This window comes from Cyanistes caeruleus, chromosome 5 (genome assembly GCF_971803275.1).
Source record: "Cyanistes caeruleus chromosome 5, bCyaCae1.hap1.1, whole genome shotgun sequence".
NCBI classification, from domain to species: Eukaryota; Metazoa; Chordata; class Aves; order Passeriformes; family Paridae; genus Cyanistes; species Cyanistes caeruleus.
Window position 1 is genome coordinate 28,365,353 of NC_141705.1, and position 23,875 is coordinate 28,389,227.

The following is a 23,875-nucleotide window of genomic DNA, read 5'->3' on the forward strand; positions in this document are numbered from 1 at the left end:
AGAGGACCCTTCCTCTGCTTTACATTGCTAAATTCATTCATTCTATCCCTTCATGTAGCAAAGTGTGATTATTTATGCAGCTTTCTCATCTTCCCCTCACTGTACAAATTTTAGTCAAAAGTGAAGTTGACAATACATGCCAAAAGCAATTAACCTAGGTGCAAATGAATGTACTGATCTCTAGTGTTTTGGTCATGTTACCCACATTTCATTCTAACCAATGTGTTATAGCTTAAAAAAAACCCTTAAATAATATAAATGAAACTACAATAAAGAGGAATGTATCTAATATGTTAGTAAGAACTAAGATTAGAAAAAAAAAAAATATTGAATTTATATTAGATGACTTGTGACTAGACATAAAAAGGAAATATTTGAACTCTGCTAAGGCTTATTCATCTCTGTGTTCATTAAGTTCAAAACCAAATCAAGACCAACCAGTGCATCTTCAATAGATATGTAATTAGCTCTGAAGTAAAAAATGAAGCAAATTCTACATTCCCTACAGCCAAACTATTTCCCTGTTCCTACATTTTTGATTTAAAAGATTTGTGTACTTTTTGTTGATTAGTTTGTGTGAGGAGTTTTGTGGGGCTTTTCGGTTGTTTTTTTTTGTTGGTTGGGGGTGTTTTTTTTGTTTCTTTTTGTTTGGGTGTTACTTTGGGGTTTGGGTTTTTAACTGATAGATAGAATCCCTTGTTTTTCAACAGTTTTTTCTCAGGGCCTCAAGACTGATATGAAATTCTCTTTAAGATTTTTTCTTCAAGCTATGCAGCACCAACTTTTCCTCAGAAATAATTCTTCTGGACAACTAATCAGATTCTACCCAGATGTTTACTGAACAATGCTACACCAAAGAGGACTGAACTGTTTGAAGGGGACCTTGCCAGTGTGGAATACGTGAGAAGATCTGCAGGACCTGCTCCTGTTTACACATTCTAGCCTCATATTTGACTTTCCTGTTTCACATGATGCTCTTGACCTCTGATCAAAATGCTTTCTAACTCTTTTCCTGGGGATACCGTGAAGTATTACCTAAGATTTCTTTGAGGTTTGAAAATTGACCCCTAGAAGTCAATTTGATTTTGTTTTGCTATTGTATTTCCCTATAACTTTGGAGCAGGGGATGTTTTCATTTGAAATAATTTTAATGTGAATTAATAATTTCACATTCTCAGTTCTTCCCCACTGACCAGAAACACTTCTCATATTACTTTTTCAACACTGTCATCCTTACAATCTGTATATCTTTTGTACAATCTTGATATTTTCTTTTTTTTTTTTAATGGATGCCTGTCTCTGTAATTAAAAGTGTTTTGAATTTTTGAAGTTAAAAGAAACAAGAATATCCCAAGATGTTGTCACTAGGCCCTATGCATTAGATGATTACTTTTCCTTATCAAAAGCCTAATATGTTTCATTTTTCTGGTTTGCTGGCCAACATTACTACATAGGTTATTTGCCCTTTCTTCTAGACCAATGAAATATAAATAATAATTTATTTGAATCTCAGAGCAGTTATATAGCTTTCAGATGCATCCATTTCTGCATGGATATTGAGGCTTTTTTCTTCATTCTGTTTTTGTGAGATAATTTTTATCACAGATAATTTCATGTCTTTCATAAAACATGTATTGATTTTTACCACTCTTACTTCTGGCACTTACATTATCTATTCTGAATTTTTAAGCATTTCTATCTATACTTCTTAAACTTCATATACATACATACATACTTTCTGAAACTAGAGCAAAGCCACACTGTTATACACAATTCAAACACAAAGTCCTATATATATAGATGATATTTTTCTACAGCCAGAATGATGGCTTATTATGTCTGTGTCTTGGTGTGCTGAATTTAATGCTGTCAGACACTGTGAAATTTAAACTCATCATTAGCCACAATGAGGAGAGGAATTTAAATTCACAATGTACACTGAAAGCTTCAGGCCATGTTTTTTTGGTTGAAATAATTTTTTTTCTGGAGTGGCTTCCTGTGTGCAAAATTATTCCTAGCTTATAGGAGTCTGCTATGAATAAGATTTGAAATGTATTGCAGAGCAGACATTATTGGAATCTATGTTTTTCACAGCTTTGCCTGCATACCTGCTTTACAAACAGATCTAGGGAAAACAGTGAAGTCCAAGATGTTACTGGTGCAAGTTAACTTCTCCTCTGAGTAAGGCTTTGTATCAAACTGTGACTGCCACAAACTCAGTACCCTCACGTGAGGCATTCTGCTACTTTCCACCTAAATTTAAAGTCAATTCATGTAAATTTGTAAAGTATGATGTATGTGATGACAAATGCTTGTATAATCTCATCATGCACAGTTTGTGGTTACTAAATACATTAGTTTGTGCTTAAATTTGGGATAAAAGTTAGCTTAAGGTTGGATTTAAAAAAAAAAAAAGCCACTTTGCAGGTGTTTGTAATATAATTCAGAGAAAATGAAGTGCAGTTTTGACATGTATTACATGTCTTACAGTAAGAAGTACATCAGTATATTCTTGGAGAAAAGTCAGATGCCTACAATACCTCCTGAAAATGTAACAGTATTTCTCCTATTCTGAAAGCTTTACAAATTGAAATCCAAATGATTTAATCTTCTAGCACCCAATGAGAACACTGCTCCAGGACAAAACAAAATATTTTTGGCCTGTCACCATTATAGTGTGAGTATTTGGAACCAAATGCTTTTTTTTATTGAACTGAAATTCTATAGTGTTCTGCAGCCTGACCCTTATCTCCAAGAGATTTTTTTTCCAGATATAAATAAACCACAAGTCCTTTAAGGCAAAAAAAAAAAAAGGAAAATAGGAATGTTGGAGCTCCTTTATGATTCACCTTTCCCTCCTGTGAGTAGCTGTATCTTAAAAATAGGGATGGATCTGGCTGCCGCAATTTAAATGTGCATTTTCAAAACTACAAAGCCTGAGGGCATGTGAATGTCAGACTTAGCTCAGGTTGAACACTTAGAATGTTGCTACAAAATCTGAACCCAATTAATACCTGGTTCCTGCATCAAAACCTTCTGAATGTTTAGTGTGTGTTTTCCAAAGAAGGTGTTTTGGTTTGATTTGAGTTAGCTTACTAATAGTGGGGGAATTTCTCACTGAGTTTTGACCCTTCCCTAGGTCATGTGGACTTGCCTGGTATGTAATTCAGATACCTCAAACAAGAACTATTTTAAACTAGTATCTGTAGACTTTACAGTCCTTCAACAAGAAATGTAGAACATGACTAGGAATACAATGCAGACATTGTCAGTTTTTCCTAAAAATATTAATTCTTGCATTGGCCACAAATATCCAATTGTTGCTAAAGGATACGAAATGATTCACATGAATCATTTCATTTCACTCTCAGTGACAGAACGGAAAAGCCCAACCTTTATTCTCTGACTCCAGTATTTATAGATTCTCGACAATGATTGGATAATTAAGTTACCACCTTCCCAAGCACTCTGATCATGAGAAACATCCATCAAAACACGTTTCTTAGAAGGAATGTGATGTACAACTTATGTTTATAGAACTTTCATGGGAAAGTAACTAAAACTATGAAAACATTATCAGAAGGTTTAATTTTCAGGGTGACATCCAATAGCTTAATCTTAGTGTTAAAGGTTTAACCTGAAAATCAGATTCCCATGGTAAATTTGAACCAGCCTCTGCATTGATGCTGCTCTGTACCAGAACAGGGAAAATGGTCTCCACTAACTTCGAGAAACTGCTGGTTACATTCTGCAAAGGATCAGCTCAGACAAGAACAGAATCAGCTTTATAAAAATAAAAGGATTAAAATCTGTCTTCTCTTGTAACTGATGGTGTCATGAAAAAAGGGGGGAAAAAAGTTGATTAGTTAAGGAGGGTTATCCAGAAAGTATGGATTATAGAAAAGTTGTCTCTCTATGTAGAAGATGATTTTCTTCTACCTCTATTTCAAAAGAGTGTTATTTAGCTGTTTGGGGCTGTTTTTTCTTTTCTTTTCCTTTCTTCTGCCAGACTATATGCTGGCTTCTTCTATGTCTCAGTCTACAGAACAGCCTAGATGAGTATTTTTCACTGAAGTGGCTGTAGAGGAATTGAATACATTTTCCTGCTCTGACAGAACTGTTTGCACATTTGTCTGCTTTTTGGTTTATTCCCCTTTCAAAAAAATTTCTTTTACCAAGACTTATTTCACTTTACATATGTTTCTGAGATCAGTTCTTGTCTTCCTTCCATGCATTTTTGCGTGCCAAAAATTAAAATCTTTCTTTCACCAATAAACAGTTATTATCCTTAGGTTAATGTATTCCTCCAGCAATCTACACAGTGACCTGCAGGCTGGTGCAAGTACACACTGCTTGGAATCTGAGCTGGCTGGATGTGTTCTACCCTTAAATAGGATATATCAATATATTTAAGCAATGTCCTGGATAAGAAATCTCTTCATTTATTTATTTACTTATTTATTCTCACCATTTGTAGCCTGCCCATAAAGCTTTCAGTTCATAGACAGGTTGGATTCAGATATATATGTGACTGTAATCAGGTCTGTAGTTGTGCCTTCAGAGTCATGCCCTGACAGGTTGTTTTGTCAAGTGGTTAGACTACCACATTATCTTTCAGTCAGAGCTCCCTTAAAGGCAAGAATAGACATTAAGTGCTTTCTTGAGACCTAAATAAGCTTATCAGAAACCTTATTCATCACGGGAGTACGCATTAATGTACTCATTACTGAGGAAACACAGAAATGCAATCTATGTGATGCATTTTTGTTAGACAGATGATGATAAAAGAATTTGGGTTCATTCAGTGTTGAGGATACCAAGAATTTGTCATATCTGCTTAAAGGATTAAATTTTAGCACAACATCAATTTCACTGTGGTCAGATAATTTGGCTCCATAAGCCACCTTAAAATTATTAAGTTCTTCCCTTCATCTTATGCTACTTCACTCTCCAAACTCCATCTGTCCTGAACAACAATCCACCCACTGAATGTGGCAAATCCAAGATCTTCTTTCCTATTCATACTGAAATTCCTATTTAGTCTTTCAATGCACTAGATTTAAGCCTACTGTAATAACCACATACATCAAATAATAAGTTATTTTTCTACATTTCAGTACTTGTTATAAATATTTTATTTCTACTTCTCCAACCTAATTTGCAATTCACATACATTTCTTCATAATTCTGTCATATTTCCTTTTTATAGCCATAAGCCATATTTCTATTTTATCATTTCCTTTTAACTACCCTGGAAGACCTTTCTATATTTCAATTACCTGCAGACTCTCAGTCCTGCAGTATAATCTTAAAATCAAAACTGAACTATTGATGCCCTCTTCTGCATATTAAATCTGATTATTATCAGAATATTATCAGAATATAAGTATGCTGGAACCTTCTGAAACTTCCTTGACACATCAAGGCTCTCATCTTTCATCTAGTGAAGTCAATGCCTGATCAAAAGCCAGACTGAACCCACTGTAAGCATATACTTCAGTGTAATGAAAAAGATACTTGCAGCCCTTCACTTATTTTTTTCCTGACACTGTTTTGGTGTCAAAGTAGATTTGACCTATATACATCCTTCTATTGATCTGAGAAAGTTACCAAAGTATGTACTCTACTGTCCTTTTCTGACTTCCATTTTTCTACATGATTGTGCTATTTGACAATGAAGAAGTGTCTTAGGAAGTCATAATGACCTGCAAACTTTTTATGCCTCTTTTGTTTCTCCTAATACTGCTAGCAACAATGTGCAAACCTTTGTACAATTGCAATTCCCCCAGTGAGAACTATTTTTATGTTTGAAATATGGGAAAAAAGTGATCTTCAACCAATTAGATCAGGTCATACAAGACAGACGTGGAACTTCATGTATCTGAAAATTTTTGTTTCCAAAAATTATGAAGCAGTTGAACTTTACAGAAGAAAAATCTTGGTAAAACTATAATTAACAAGTTTCTAAGTAGCTCCTTATTTCTTGTTAGAGAAAAAGAATTACTGTTGACATGTTAATTATCATAATAAAAAAATTCTGTTCTTTCCAGAAAGGACTTCATGTCCTGTGGTAAAACCGACTATACCACCCAGATATGCAGCAGTAAGAAAGAAAATAATCCAGAAATTAAGAAAGCAGTAGGAAACAAGATTAATTCAATTTCCTTAAAGGTAACTAATATTTTCCAAACAATTTAGACTGGGTTATTTAGAAAAAATTATACAGCTGATTTGCTACATCTAGAAAACATAATTGGATTTGACTGCAGAACAGCAATGGCTTCTGACTGATGATCTATCTCATTTAATTTGCAGATCTATTTTTGCTTTGCCTTTTTTAAGCATGATTAATAAACATAAAAAGCCGCATATGCAAGTATAATTTACATAGAAGCTATGTAAACCTGGAACAAAATAAATTATACCATAGTTTTTATGGGTCTTGGAAGAAGAGTCAGAGATAAAATCATGTTTAAATAAAGAATGTTATAGAAAAGTGAAGGAATTATATAGATCAAAAGAACGTGAAGGAGGTAACATGAGAGTTAAACTACTGTCTCTTCTATGAAATCACAGAGAGAGAAATACCCTTTTGAAAAAGCAAAATGCTTGTAAAATTTGGGTAGAAAGGTATAAGTTGAAGGGGAAAAAAGAGAATTTCTGATAATGTGCATTTAGCCTTAACTAGGAAAGCCACCTCAGAAGACAAAGGAGAAAAAAACTCGTTTACATTGTCAAAAAGGGTAGGTGTAGTTTGACTAAAACTAGGTGAGTTCCAGGTTCCTTCACCCTTTTTATACAGCTGCTAACTACGAGTTTGCTTTAAGAAAAAAAGAAAAAAACCAAACTATACTAACAGAGCCATCCAGTGAAGGCTTTTATATAACTTTATTTCACAGCATTGTCTCAGAAAAATGAACGCTGACCTAAGGGATTCTCAATCTTCCTCAAAAATGCTCTGGAAGGATAAAGTTGCCTCATGATATGTGCTTGTATCCTCAAGAACGAGGCTGACCAGCACAGTTCTTCTACCAGAGTATCTTACAGAGATCATATTCCAGTTAAATGAAAAATGAAATAAAAGTAAAGAGAAGAAAATATTGAATTAATATTTAAATAAGGGAAGAAAAAATCAAACAGATACTCTTGTTCTGTAGCTGCAATGGGACAAAAGAAGACTCTCTGATGCTATAAATGAATATAAATGCATATAAATGTCCATTGGAACAGCAGGGTGAATATAAAATATGGAGAAAGGTTTCATCACGTGCAGATAGGAACCCATAAGCCCACCAGAAAATGAGCTTCTTGTTACTACTTGATTCCCCAGTTCTTTAACAATATGTTCACTTCATCCAGCCTTCCTCTTTCCTCCCTCCAAATCTCTATGATACATGTTAAACTTGGTGGCAGGAGGCATCTCAGTGCAAAAGGATAATGGACAGCTGCAATTCTAACAGCCCTCTCCAACAACACAAAATTTGAATACTTTTTCTTCTTTCCTTGAAATTAGAAAATAGAAAATTTCCTTTCATTAGAAAATAGCTGATGTAGTTAAAAGAAAAAGCAAAACTAGCAATGTAAGGAAGAGTAAGAAGCTCAAAGTAAACCAGCCAATTACCTAATTTTAAAGTGAGATACTCTTAATATACAAATATACAACTGCAATTTCTCTAAACCAAGAAGTACTACTTCTGATTCTATATTTTTCTTATCTGGGAAATAAATTGATATCTGGATTACTACCCTGTTTCTACTATACCTTTCTTCTTAGAATAGGCTGCCTATATAAAAATTTACATATAAAAATGTTACAAAAAATAATCAGTGAGAAACTTGAAAGATTAAGTTTTTATGAATAAAGAATTTCTTAGACTGGCTTATGATAGATTGCTTTTAAAAACTAAGCATTAATAAACATTCTTCTGAATGGAGGAAAAATAATATACAAAAAAAAATCCCACATTGCTATGGTAGTTTACAAATGCCCATGGGCATACTTTGAAATTTAATTACTAAAATACATCATTTATTGGAAACATTCACAGTGAAGAGTTTCCAAAGAGACACTATTGATTTCTACAGAAGAAAATAAAATAATTTCATTATAGTACCACCCTTAAATAAATACATATGAGAGCTTTATCTCCAAATAAGCACATCTTATTTTCCCTTTTTTATATTCAAGTTGTTTTTTTTTTTTTTATTTCCTCTTCCATAATTCCTTTCCTATATTCACCCCAAGGCACTGTGATAATAAAAAAACACAAGCTTGAGAAAAATAAACTAAAGAAAAAATTCTGGTTGATGTTTGACATTATGATTTCCTGCCAGGTTTCATCAGTCATATCATGCCATGTGGAGTAATACAGTCTGATTGATGCTGCTCACAGGGACTCATCACCTTTCATGTGTTTGCTGAAGAATTTAAAGGTATCACACAATCTTTGGAAAAAGTTAATTCTTATGGTGCCAAATGTCCGATCAAAAAATAATGATCATGGCAGGGAATCTAATTCTTAGTGCCATTTGAAAGATGTTTTATTTTTTAACTTATGATAGATGCTTTGACATCTCCTGTGTCAACTGCACATTTAATATTAGTTTTCTCAGCCTATAGTATTATGACCAAGTTTGACCCTTAGCAGGATTCAGCATGATTCTCTTTTTCTCTGTTCAGATTGCTGAACACCTCACTGCCCATGGAAGGCAGTGAATTAATTCCTTGTTTTGCTTTGCTTGTGTGTGTGACCTTTGCTTTGCTTAATGAATTATCTTTATCTCCACCCATGAGTTTGCTTTTTGTTTTATTTTCACTCTTCCAATTCTCTCCCCCAGCCACACTGGTGGAGTGAGTGAGTGGTTGTGTAAAAATTAGGTGCTGGCTGTGGTGAAACTATAACAGCAACCTTTATTTCATTATAAAGTAATATAGCCAAGTCAAGGCAGGGTTTTTCAGCTGAGCCTCATGAAATCTTAATTCATATGGAAGCTAAGACTTTATAGTTTGTGTACAGAAAAACAAAGGTCACCATATATATTTTTTATCATTTAAGGAGCATTACCTAAACAAATGGCACACATACCACACACAATGCTTAATGGTAACATATAAAAGCCAAAACACAGTGGCAAGTGTGATTTGTACCCCAGTACAAATCCTGCAGAGTTTAAATTCAAATCTTCTTTGAGGGGAATTGAGAATTTAGATTATGAGGTATCTTTGGGTTGGTCAAACAATCACTGATAATGAGAAAATGGTTTCATCTACAGTGGATTAGATTTTTTTTAATTACTACTGAAAGTATTAAAAAATATATGCTTACATCCAATTAGAATCTTTATTATTACCGTACCTGTTACTTTCAGTCTGTCGGCTCCAATGACAATCTCATCTTCATCTGCAGAAAACAATACTTTTCCACTGTCACTTGCTCTCACTTCAAATCTCTTACACTGAGCTTCCACAGCATCAGCTCCTGAAATCAAGGAAGTGATTATTACATCTAAGATATGTCGTAAGAATTAATCATCGGCATAAATGGAATATCCAAAGCACATTGAATACATGATGCTTTACTAAAATATTTGGCTTTCTGTAAGCCTGATAATTTGCATTATAAAATACTGTTAAAATAGTTTACAGAAATAACTATCAAAATCATCTATTTCAGCATTATGTGGAAATCAACGCTATAATTTAGAATGTACTTAAACACGGAGATCTTGAAGTGCCAATTCAAACAGAGCTTTCTGGGGTTTGTTCAGTTTAAATTGCAGTTTCTTTCCAATGAAAAAAATAAAAGTAACACATGACCCTATTCCATCAAGACATACAAATCAACACAGCAGAAAAGGGTTGAGTTTCATTGAGTTCTACTGCAAACTTCGACAATGGAACAACATAAAAACCACAAGACATCAAAACAAACAACACAAACAAACATATCACAATTTATGTCATATTTTATGAAACAATATTCCCAAATGTCTCAAAGCTCAATAATCCTAAAATAATTCTGAAATTGGAGAGATATATGGAATTGATTTAAATGCAATGAAGAATGTATGCAGATATTGCGACTTTTAAATTTACTATGCTTTTCAATTTACAGGTCTTAACCTTACTCTTCAGCATTTTGTCTACTAAACTGTTTCTGAAAATTTTATTTTATTAATAAGTGAAAGCAAACATCACTTCTGAGATGGTGTTGAAAAGCAATCAACTGCATATGGCACAACAAGATATAAGGAAAGATACATTATTTCAGGGAATAATAATCTGAAATTTTCTCTATGATCCCTAATTAGATTTGTAATGCAGTCCTGGAATAAATCTATATGCATAAAAATTACATGGCCTTATGGAAAAAGAAATTAATATATGTTATTTCTGTTTAATAGTCTGGTTTAGAAGTCTGTCAAAATCTCCTGCCTCCATAGTATATAAGTTCTATGCAAATGAATAGAATCAGTTATATATAATAAGGAATATAAAATCTGTGATAATGAATTTTGGTCAAGGAATTGCCTTAGCAGCTCATAATTTGCAGAATCATCTGTGTTATCAAAACAATAACTTTCAATATCTCTTACTTTCAGATGAACTTCTGTTTATACTGTAAAAAAATTCTGGCTATTTTTGATTCACAAATGAAAAATAAAATGAAAAGGAATTATCAAAATACTTGTGATGATGCATTTTGTTGAATGTTTATTCTGTAGATGTGTACAACTGTATCTTCTAACCTCCCACTCCCCTGCTGAAGTTCTTTTACAATGTTTTAATCAGGTTGTTGGCTTTGTTTTGAAAAAATACAAAATCTTTGTGGAAACAGAGAGATTTCAGATTACAGAAACAGATGTTTGTTGATGCCCTTGTCCTGCAACCGTACTTATGGTTCAGGAAACCAAAGGAAAACTACAAATAACTTAAGACTAAATAGTTTCATTATTTAAGAGTGGATGATAGCTTAGCCACCCAAAAGTAAGTGGCACTATAAGTACTGTGATGTTACTAATTTACACCCATCAAAGTTGTTAGCTCTGTAAGGAAAAGAAATTAACAGAAAATCTGTCAGAAATCAAAAAGAGAAAAGACCTGCCACATTCTTACTCATTAAATATCACTGTAAGTGACAGCCCGTTTCAATAATGGCTTTTCAAAACTTGTGGTGTATTTAGGATAATATAGGTTTTCATGAAAAATGACTTAAGTAACAATGATCTGGAACTTTGACTAAAGAATGCATATATTTTAGATGTTATTTGTGCTGCTTCAGAATCACATGATATAGAAGTACACCTAGAATTCAGCTAGTCCAAAAATATCATTACAGGAATTAAATTGGTTTTAATGCTAAAATAAATGGGCTTTTACTTCATGTTTCACTCAGGACTCAATAGTGTATTACTTGGTATTACTTATTATTGCTGAAATGGTAGTTAGTGCATTCAAGGCACTTGAGAGCTTACTAAAAAACATAATACATGTTAAAGCTGTCTCTTTGACATAGAACCAGGTGTGAATGTTATAAAACCAGTTTTGGAAAGTTAAACTGCCAACAGAGTAATCAGTGCTATCAAAATGGAATTCTGTTCCATTACATTTACATTTCCCTGTTGAAATAGGAGCAAGCAGTTGCATTTGCAATGTATTAGGGTATTATCTTCTTAGCTGTAAAGCAAATTGCCGTGCTCCAAACACACTTTACAAACATACACATCTCATAAAATGTCTGAATCTTTAATAGTACTACTAATAAAAACAATGCATCAAGTCTTAGAATATTATGCATGAGCAAAGGCAATATTTTGAAATTCTAATCTCAAACTTGTAGTCATCACTATTTTCATCAAATCCGATCTGCTTGAATAATGCATACTTCAGTCCAGTAGAGAATTATATATGGAAATCAAAATTCTGTTTGGAAAGGTAATTTCTATCAAACATGGCTACCAAAAAAGCTTTTTAAACTTAAAACTTTTTACTGTATTGCTATTCTGCTTCATACTAGACATGGAGTTGGCTCCATAACAGCTTTAATCAAGTTCAAGAGATGTCCATTACAAACTCTTTTCTCATCTTGTGTTCAGGAGAAGTATTAACTTGTAAATTCAGTTGTACAATTCTCAAATTATAATGTTTCTGTGAAATTCCTTTCATTTAAATTATGTAGATGAAAAATATACCTATAATATTCATATATACATGGTATGTAATGATGGTTTATAACACATGCTTGTTGCACAGCAGTTGCATAACTGAAATTATCATTAAACCAGCTACATTTTAAATGGTACAAAGCCTAAAATTGTTTATTTTAACTGTAGTGAAGATTCATTAAATGAAAATGTTGGGCAGTACATGCAGTAAAAAGACAGAAATTTATGGTTCTGTAATCCAGATTAACAGTAATAGAGATTAAATTTCAAAATAAAAACTATAATTTGGATTTGTAGAGAGTTTGACTTACTAATTAATATAATAATAAAAATATGAAGAACGCATGTTCTGACATTTTGCATTTTAAAGTCAGTGTTTACTTACAGTACTTTGTTATTATTCAGAAATACTAATTACCACCGCTATTTGCTGTGATAACCCTCCAGTTTTACAAGGTTGAGATATGATTACAAACAGTAGCAGTTGTGTCTGATTTCTCAACCCCCCCTCCATGTCCACCCAGCATACAACAAATTCAGACACAGAGAAAGATATAAAAATCAACAACCATAAATAAAATATAGGGATTAGAATTCAAATGGAATAACCACAAATTGATCCTTGTAAATAGGAAACATAATAAAGTTCAATATACTTTCTTCTGGTTCTTCAATGAAAAAAGGGTTACTTAAACACTTATTAAATGCAGAGTTTTATGAAGAGTCTGGATGACAAAGAAAGTTACTTTTATTAGAATGTGTTGATGCTTCTGAGATTGGAGATTAAAGAGATAAAGCATTTTTAATAAAGATTTGGCACTCATCTGGGTCTAAGATCAATTTTTGAGAAGTATACACCTAGATAATAATTTTTTTTTAATATTAGTAAGAATGTTAGATGTGGCATTTTGGCCAGAAAATACCTTAAAAAATTTTCAGTGAACACAAGAGCAATTGTACAAATGAAGGATTCATACCAGCTGAACAGAAACATTGAGGAATTTGGAAAAGAAAAAGAGAACCTTGAGCTCCAAGTAAAACATCTAAAAAGATTCACAACAATCAGAACATATTCTGTGTTCTGTTTGCTGAGGAATGGAAGGGGCCAACTTCATTTTATCTAAAAAGTGTAAAAGTAGAAGGTAAAAGACCCCTTTCCTTGTCTGTTAATAGCTGGTGGCTATGCTGTAGAGATGTCAGAAAACTACTGCTTCTACAAGAGGTTGATCTTCAAGGTTTCCTGTTCTGAATGATTATCTACTCAGACAAGGGAAGCTGGAGCAAATGCTGTGTGAGAAGAAACAAAGCAGACATTTGTTACCTTTTCTGAAAGGGAACAATAGCAGCTGTCAACGTAAATTAGGCATAGGAATAAGCCACACATTATTATAAGGGGAAAATCAGTAGAACCATCTGAATCAGGCAGGACACTTCCTCCACCATGACCTACAGACCTAGTAATATCCATGAAAGATGTGGTATTACAGGTTTAGGACTTTGTCAAATGAAATCTGATAGAAAAAGTTCTGCCCTCTCGGGCAGATTTTACTTCTAGAAACTTTGTAAAATCATAGAATCATTATGGTTGTGAAAGACCTCTAAGATCATTGAGTCAAACATTAACATGGCACTGTCACTGAAAAACCCATCCAAAATACTGCCTGTCACCTCTGCAATAGATAGAGTACATCCTTCCTGCAGTCTGTCTTCCTGGTGCATCTTGACAGTGTGAAAATAACATCTGGAAGCAGCACACAAGTTGCAGCAGACAACACTCTCCAGGCTACTCTGAGGCCACAACAACCCAAGAGCAATTCTGTTACCTTTTCCACCTACTATCCCTAACATATGGTAATTTCCATGAGACTCAGAAATTACATGGCTGAACAGACCTTTGGTCTGATCAAGATACAGCTGTTCATAATTTCATCGGCTATGGGCAATACACATGGGTGAATGAAAGTAAAATGTGATTCTTGAAGGTTGTCTGAGCTGTAAGTTGACACATTTATTTTGCATCTGCAATGGTTAAAAGGATGTGCATTGCCTGCAATTTTAGTTATAATATCTTAATTGCTTGTAGGGGTCCTTAGATAAGAAAGCCAAGCAACACACAGGAAGATATGTGAGGCACCAAAATTTATCTGTAGGACTTCACACTGTATGTTTTGATCTATTTATAATCCCATTAAGTTCAATTTACTCAAAACATGATCTAGATTCTGGAACTGAGGCTTGTAGCATGTAAAATTACTTTTGTATTAGACTAATTTTCTCATAATATTATAGATGTGTTATAAACATATTAAAAATGTAATAAACATGTATAATAATAAATAAATATACATGGTTTATATAAATGGATAAATTTTAAATTAGACTATTACATAAAGTATTTATAAAATAAATAGTAGGCTAAATTATAACCTTCTTTTTTTTTTTTTTTTACTACCAGATCTATTACATTATCTTTCCTATGTGTTTTCCTTTATTGTCCAGGAATCTTTCTCAGTGATACCATTAAATAGCCACATGTTAACTTCTTTTTATTGCTGCATTTATCAACTTACCTTTCATTAACAAGCTCATAAGTCCAGCTCATGCAACTGTGTTATTTACAACTCCAACATATTGTGTGCACTACAAAATGTGAATGGGAGTAGAAAGCTTATTACTTTTTCTTACTCATGGTGAACACAACCTGAATATTGCTGAATCCTGAGAGGATTTTCCAAGTTCTCAGTCTTATTCTTAACCCTGTAATTTTTAGCTTTCAGTGATGTGATTAGTTTTTACAACATAAATAATTTACAAAGCTGAACCTATATCTTTTGGAAGCTGAGGTTTACCAGTTTACCAGAAATTCTACTGAAAATTCACTGATGTATAAATCTCTATATCTCTGCTTTATTCTTTTCTTAAAAACAAATCTGATGTTTGACTTATTTACATCTTTTGAGGCCTTATATCTCATCTGCATGCTGTCTAAAATACCTGCTAGTAGCTGAAGGACCTTTATGCATCCTGCTTTATCACTCTGAGGTAACTGGACTGAAAATTAAATTGGATGAAGTGAAATATATTCATAAAACTCAAGAGTTCCTTACCTTTCCTCTTACTCATTTATCTTGTGACCTTTTTAAATAACTCTTATGGATCTTACTTTGTGAAGATTTAAAAAGAAAATATTTCAGTTTTGTCTTTCTTACTGGCAATATTCTCTGTAAGCATTAGACAATTATTCTGAGATATTTTTCTACCCTGCAGACATTTTGAACCTTTTTTTGTGTTTTATTATTATAAATCAAAAGCTAGCAAATATTTTTGCTCATATTCACAGAATCATAGAATCATTCCCATTGTAAAGACCTCCAAAATAATGAAATCCCACCTTTGACCAATCTCTACCTTGTCAATATATTCTCTATATACCTTTGTTAATAAGAGGCTAGCTTTTTTTAATTTTTTTTACTAAAAAGATACAAATTGTTCTTCCAGATGCTTTTGGCAGTTTCACATAGACTTTAAATAAAATCTGTTGTGACTCAAAATATTGTATAATATTACTCACGATGTAGTGAATTAGACCATTATAATGTTTCTGAATGCAAATCAAACCTTTTTGAGATAAAGAATTGAATTAATCACACTTTGAGAGAGAAGACCTTAACAAAGGACATGAGCTACCAGAGTACTTAGAAGCTTTCTTGAAAAAGAAATGTTAAAACCTCCCTATTTTACATTTTTATAATATTAATTCAATGCTGATAGCTACTATATAAAGAAGACTAAAAAAAGTCTAATTTTTACAAACTGACTATTTCTCTGATTATCTGCTTTATATCCTGAAGTCATCTATGCAAAAGGTCTTAGCATTTCATATAATCACACTTTATCTGAGAAAGATTAAATGAAAGAATGTACAAAATACTAGAAGATATACGTGACTCATCCACAAAAAGACTACCAATGGGTACTACTAGCTAGTTAAACAAGGGAAAAGATATAGCCTGTTGACCAGAAAATGATAATTTTAAACCCTTCTGCTACTTGGCAGATCAGTGAAGTGCATTTTCAGATTTCTGAGCAACTAGTATCCGCTAGGATGATGGCACAAGACAATGAGGGCTTAACCCAGCTCTCAGGATTTCTGCATTATCCATTTAGGAAATTACTTGTCTCCTTGCCCTTGACAGTGGGACAAGGGCCAGAAAGCTACAGAAGCGGGATAAAAGCATATTTGGGCTCTTAGCTTCTGGAAGTGTCTCTTTTGATTAATGTTCTCAGTGGAGCTCATTGTTGACTTGTAGCACATAAGACGCAATTCAATTCACCGATGAAGATGTCTACCTCCAACAGTTACCCTGCTGACACTGAAATTCTGTGTCTTTGTGATTTGAAACACTGCCAGATTGTCTACCTTTGAAACACCCCACTTATGGAGGCTACACTATACCCTTGGGAAATCTGAAGTGTCCTTAAAAGAGTGTACAATTCTGTATCTGGAAAGAAATATAACTTAGATGCAGATGGATGTGCAAATTCAAGACCTGCAGCATAGGTGGAATTTTTCTCTGGGCTAGCTGAAAGCTTTCACATCAGAAGTATGGCAAGACAAGCAGAATCACTCAGCTAGAGAAAAACAAATGTGCTAAATTAGCACCTGGCTTCTTCTTCTGCACCAGAAACAAAATGGGTAGAAATCTTAAAGTGTGTGAAAACTTTGAGGTCATACCTAGTCCAGATGCCTTGGCAATATATATGATAAGAGAGAAAAATAAACCAAAAAACAAAAAAACTTCTGCAGCCAAAATATCTGTGCAGAATAACACAAAAGCAAAATCATGAAGTTTTAGAACCCTAATGTCATAATAACTTATTTTAAAGGCAAGGTAAGGTAGCTCCCAATTTTGATTTGGAAAAAACTGCTCACTCTATTATTTTGATCTCTAACTCATGTTAACTCATCAATTCAGTGAATGATAACTATTCCCAGTGACTAATTAATTTGAGATTTATGGAATGCTTTTCTTCACAGGAAGAAAATTTAAAAATATTCACCTAATTATTAATTCAATGCCATCTGCTCATAATTCAGTTACAACTACAATATTTATCACTCTAAGAATAGCCTAAGGAAAAAGAAGTTATTTTAAGAGCTATATTTATGTATTAAAGAATTTTTTTAAATCCAGAATAAATATGCCTTTAACAATGCTGTACATGCTTGAGACAAACTACACCAAGACAGCTCTGCCCATCTACAAATGGCACAATTAAACATGTCTAGTATTGGCATAATATGGAACTTGCAACTTAATCCTGTTCAAAATGGAGGTAAAAAAAAAAGGCAAATAAACAATTTCATTTATAAATAAAGACAAAACTCAGCAGTGTTCTAGCTGTGCTTATTAATTGCTATTTTCTAATGTATTTTTAAAGTTACAGTGTTACATTGAAATTGGTTTTGTAACGATATTTTTTTTATGGGACCAGGAAAAGTGCAGCAAATAAAAGTTAAACTTCAATGCTGATGTTTTTAGAAAACAATATTAATTGCAACATAACACTGAGATGAAACTTCTGATAGTCTAAAGATATGTGAGGGGAAATTCCATAAAAACTGAAATATTTTTATTATTTATTTTTTAAGACTAGTCATTTAGTTGATATGAACCAGAACTTGCTATCTGCAAGGTTCACAATCTCGTATGGACAAATAATTTTCATGGGCAAACACAAATGTTTCCAAGCCTGACTGTTCATTTGCAAGAATCTCTTTCACAACCAGACACAGGCTAATTTTTCATAGATGCTCCAAAAATAAAACTGATAGAAATTTTTAAAGATAACTTAGCTGAAGAACCTAATCAAATTACTCCTCACCCCTATGTTTGACATATCTCTTTGCTGTTATTTCAACACCTTTAAGTAGATCAGCATGCTGCTGAATTTCTACCTCCGAGTGTTCTCTGCAGCTCTGAAATAAAGAACACCAGAAAGATGTCACTGCCCTTTTCTTCTTTTAAATTATTAAATTAAAATTTGTATTTAATTAACTTAAAATAAGCGTCTCGTTTTTTGCCCCTATTTTGTCCTTCACCCCTTAGAACAATATATTCCTGACAATAATAGTGAGCTGTCTGAACATCAGGGAAAAAAGGGGTAAAAATAAAATCTTAGTGTCCTGTCAGAGACTTGTTAAAGGTCCAGATGTTGCAGGTAATTTAATAACGCTTAGCACCCAGCAGCAGCCTTGTGAATGTCACAATGCATGCACAGCAGCTGTTTTTGAAGTTAAATGAAGTATTAGCTTCAGAGAAAGCTGAAGAAAATAATTAGAACCATCTTTGGAAGATGGATGCTGCATCCTTCAAACCCACTCCTATACCTCTAAAATGTACTTATACACTTCTAAATAGCCCCATTTCTTTGACTCTTGGGATGTCTCTCCTACAAAAGGAAATCACTTCTCCTCCCCTGCTCTGAACATTTGGGCAGTAGTTACGCTGTCTGTACTGGCCAACAGCATGTGGGTAACAGCAGCAGGACAGATGGCAATGGATTAATGTTTAAACACTAACACTTCTGCAACACCATGAAAACACTAATTACCTCTTCCCACTCAGACTCTACTTCCACAGTTAAATCAATCAGCTGCTCATAGCTGCAGATCCTCTGATACGTTATGGGGTCGGGTTGGGTGGGATGGGAAGAGGATAAAATATTTGAGAATTACAACAGAATGCCGCGTTTTCCCGTTTCTCAGCGCCAATTTTCTAGAAACAGTGGAAAGGTCCAGACTTGTATTTAAAGTACAATAAGGTAAAATAAAAAGCCTATAAAGCACCAAAGTAAGCAAAGGACTGCAGTGCCACTGCCAAATAGCTATTGATAATTAAAATCTACTTCAGTATACGTCCAGACTCTACAGATTCTGTGGGGTCAAAGTTAGCACTGAGATGAAATACTAAGGCAGTGAGCTGAGGCTCATACCACGCTGATTGGACACCTCTCTGCACACTCATTGCTGCACTCCTGCTCCCCCTCCATAATCCCTGCCTGGAAAACACTGATTTAGTGTTCCCTTTCATCATTTTCATTATCACCTCTAAAGTGACAGTGGGCATAGACCATTGTGCTTTCAAGAGAAAAAGAGGCTTGTGGTGGCTTCTTTTTGAAGGCTGCCCTGCAGGAAGCCAGCACCTCAACAGTCCTTAGCGTGCCAGGTGTTCCTGCCAGCACCACATCAAAAATAAGGTACAGGACCTTAAAATTCCCTCCAAATTTAGATCATGGACAAACAAGGAAAGAACATAAGTACTTTGTCTATGGTATGAAAAGAAAGGTATCAGTCTATTTATAAAAGTAGAAAGTACGTTTTTCTTTTTGTCTGTCAGTTACAGACAGAAAAGATGCTTTCCACATTAGATCAATGAAACTTCAGATATGAACTAACATGAGCTGTACCTTGTATCCCAGTTGGAAATAGTCTTCCTGAGCTCAGACTGAGGGAAAGAAAAAGAGAAGAAGAAAAGTTGGATCAAGACTCAAATGACAAAAGTTTTAGAGTCTGAAGAAGGTAGAAAGAAGAAAGAAAATATACTGAATGCAAAAATAAGGGGAAGAGGTCTTAAGACCTCAGCTCTGGAAGTACTGAAGTTATTAGTTTTTAAGATTCAAAGAAGATTATGTATATCACGCTACTGGGGATGATAAAGCAAAGAATCATATCCACTGCACAGATAATTTGGATAAGCTGTTTAATACCAACAATGTATAAGCACTCTCCCTCTCCTGAAATAATCATGCTGAAATTGCACAGAATTCAATTACTGTCCTACTGCTGCTTGCAATTGTGTTTACTCATGGAAAATTTTTAATTCTTGACATCTCAACAGATGTGATACGCTCTTGTATTTCAGGAAGGAGGTATCAGGCTAAATAATGGCCATACCTACAGTGAAGAATTACCACTTGGTCTCAATAACTGACAGAGAGATATCTCACTACTCTATTTTTACAGGACAGTTTTCATGTAGCAATTCATGTGGCAATGAGGGAGACTTAAGACATATTTTACACCATAGAGAATTTCAAATGCTAAAGAGCATTGTAGTGTTATGTCTGCACATAACGTGCAATAAGATCATCATAATGATATGAAAGATATTGCTTAAAAACTGAAAATTCATCTAATTTATCAAATTCAATCAGAAGTACTGTGTAAAGCATCTCTCTCTTGCAAAGAGATCTCGTTAACCAAGCACAAACTGGATTGAAAATGGTTGATGTAGCGTATTCAATAGTTTTATGAGTTAATTGTGTAACGGATGTGTAAAAAAGTATTATTTTTCAATCCAGTTAATGCAACAGCTTGTCACAAGGGCATATTTGCCATAGCTGGATTTCAAATGCACATATGAAGATTAACACAGAAAATGATGCAACTAATTTACAAGTGAAATAGAAACAAAAATTAGAAAGGATTTGTCTGCCTCTTGATGCTGAATCAAAACAAACAAACCCTGATGCTTTCTATTATTTGTAAATTACTTAAACAGAGAATTGCAAGACAAATATGGATGAATTTCAAATAAATTATGATGTTAATTTTTTCAGGATTAGGTTGGCAGACCCATCAAAGTGCTGGCAAATAGGTCAAAGTTTGGACCAGTTTTCAGACAGCTTCACATTTTTCCAATACCGCCCTTCAGGACAATTAATTAATAGGGGTGGATTCTCATGATAGTTTAGCTGAAGGCATTAAGAGTATATATTAGGTGAACTCCTATCACAAAACCTGTTACAGCACAGATGGTTTGTAAAAAGACTTTTCCATGGACTAGACAGACAGAAATGGAGGCAATGTCACGTTGCACTGTAAATTATGAGGAGGGATGAGACTCAGATTCCAGCTGGACATTTCAACTGCTATGAGCAACATGGCTCACTTTCTGACTGCCTCCTGGCTCATCTCGCGTGCTTTGCCAGGAGGAGGCATAAAGCCATATGGCCTTCCAGGCACTGCTCCATCATTCCTTCTGCAGTGAGTCCTGAAGCTGAAAGAAATCCTTTCACCCTGCAGTTAAGTACAAGGTAAACTAACCTATATAAAAAAAGAACAAGATATCTCCCACTGACCTCCATTTGAAAAGTCTGACAAAGGATTTGTACCAGAAACTAGCACAAGAGTTGTATTTTCACCTCCTGAAAAAGTGTTTATATTCCTACATTTGGGAAGAGTGCTTAACTGGTGATAAAAGTTTAACCTTATACTTTAAAATCAGTACATTCAGAATATATAAGATTTTGCTGTGTAAAATATCCAAATATTCTCTGGATGACAAGTAACTAATGTAAATGTAACAGAGAAAACATCAGACAACCAAGTGATTGTCAACAGAAAACTCCATTTAAGGTGCAAAAAAATCTGAAAAAATGTAAGCAATGCAAGTAATTTAGCCCAGAAGTTGTGGATTCTCAGTTCATTTATTTTTATATTAGAAAATTAAGAGGAAGGGAACTAAGTATAAGTTGAAAACCTTCACTACGAGAGTCACCTCACAAATGACAAAATGTGCCAAAAGAAGATTTTAAGCTATTACATATTCAGTCTGCATTTCAATGTGAAATATTCCTCTCTGTATAAAACTGCAAAAACTAGACTACTAATTCATCTAGGTATGGTAAAATGAATTGCAGACATTTCTTATTTGCATACATTAAAGGGGTATTAGGGACCAAAATTTGTGTTTATTCAGTCTGTATTTCAGTTAAGGAATAGATACTGAGAGAATGCTGAGAAATGGATAAGTCATTTATCTGGCTTTGTTTTGCCATACCTTAGCAATAATAATTATGCTACTGTACCACAGTGGTTATAGGAGCAATTGCTTTAATATGGAAATTAGACTAGCAGGAAGTTTAATGTATTTCAGATTTAGGAAATTCCACTGTAGTATGGAATGACAGGTAGACAAACCTCTTTGTAAGCGGAAGGAGAAAGTCTTCATTTCACCTATTCCTGGTGAATTCTAATCCATGTTTGCCCAGTTGAAGGGCAAAAACAGCTAATGAGGGATTGTAAACCAACTCATCCCTCCCCTCCCAGCACACCACTGCAGATGAAACGGGAACAATTATGCAGATAAGAGAAGATCTGAGACCTTTTTCTCCCTTTTCCTACAGTGAGGAAAGAGTGTATGTGTATAATCATTCTAAAATCACCCTCTTGCAACACTTAGGAGAAAAGACCTTACATTTGAGGCTACAATGCATGCAAGCAAGATTCCAAAACAGAAACATTTCTTGTCTCATTAAGCATGTTATTAATGGATACTTAGTTCAAGTTCATAAAAATCTTAAGAAAATGTCTGACAATAATACCAAAGATTTAGATGAACACGTATACACATATTATTACATCTACCTTGCTATTATGGTTACTACCCTGTAGAGTAAGAATATATTCTATCATTTTGTTACTCCTACAGATGATCCTAAAAGCAAGAATACTTGAAATACTTGAAATAACTTGCTTCAGATCTTCATGGCTATCTAAATGTTGCAAAAGGAACATCAGAAGTGGCATTTAGGTGATGATTTACTTTGAACACCTCAGAAGTGAAAGGGTAGCAGGATGTGTTACCTGTTAAAGTATGCCTTGATAAAAGCATAGGACAACATCATATACGATACAGGTATGAATGATGAAGGAGGCTCCCACTCCCACATACCTGCAGTTTCTAATTTCCAACAGTTTCTGCACAATAACCCAAGTATTCTTGATGGAACACTGCAAGTAAGCAAGCATATTTTAAAGAGAAAGATGTTGGAATAGACAAATTTTGTGGTGAATGTATGGAAAGGATCTCCAAGTTTGACAAGTTATTTGAATATATCTTTTGGCCATATTATCAGCCTTTAGCAGTGCTGTAATTGAAAATCATACATCTGCCTGCTATTCTCAAAAAGTGACTGCAAGAATGTGATATAAGTTTGGTATTCAGATATTTTTTCTGAATTTGCATGGCTCTGGAGATCTCAATGGCTAGAGCAACAGGTTCAGGAGCACTCTAAAGCTGTGACTTGTACAGGTCTGGATGTCTGTGAGTTACGATTCTGTCTGAGGGCTCAAAGCTTAGCAGAAATTAAATGCACTTTTTCTGCACATTTCAGATATCCCTAGAGTTCTTTATGAAGAGAAAAGGGTCAAACAGTTTTTTGCACATTTCAGATATCCCTGGAGTCCTTTATGAATAGAAAAGGGTCAAAAGGGTAGCAGAAATACCTGTCAGAAACAATTATTGTAGTAAGGAAGAAAGTAAGAAAAAACCACCTTTTACCAAAAAAAAAAAAATAAAAAAAAAAAAAAAAAAAAAAAATAGAAAATCAATAAACCTGAAATAATAATCCAACCTGAGGACGAATGTACATTAAATACAAATGTGTGTTTCAGTTTCAAATGTCACATTACATTTTTTTAGTGCTTGGACGACTTGAGTACTCCACTCAAAGGCAGGCAGAGGTATATAAGATATGTGCAAACAGCATGGGAACAAAAGACTTGTGGCTCAGGGTGAGCAACTAATGTGCATTTCTATGATCAGTAGAAGAACCAAAGTAGAATTTTCCATATAAACTATTTTTACATTATCCATATTAGCTATACAAACACTGATTAAACACAGAAAAAGAGTTGTGTAAA

At 33.9% G+C, this 23,875-nt stretch overlaps 1 protein-coding gene across 1 annotated transcript in view; it reads right to left on the reverse strand.

Moving 5' to 3' along the window:
* Window positions 1-23,875, reverse strand: part of SGCZ (sarcoglycan zeta) — a 255,742-nt gene that overhangs the window by 36,398 nt on the left and 195,469 nt on the right. Inside the window, exon 10 of the mRNA XM_086888323.1 lies at window positions 9,357-9,479. Coding sequence (XP_086744449.1) covers window positions 9,357-9,479 — 123 coding nt within the window. The remainder of the gene's footprint in view (window positions 1-9,356; window positions 9,480-23,875) is intronic.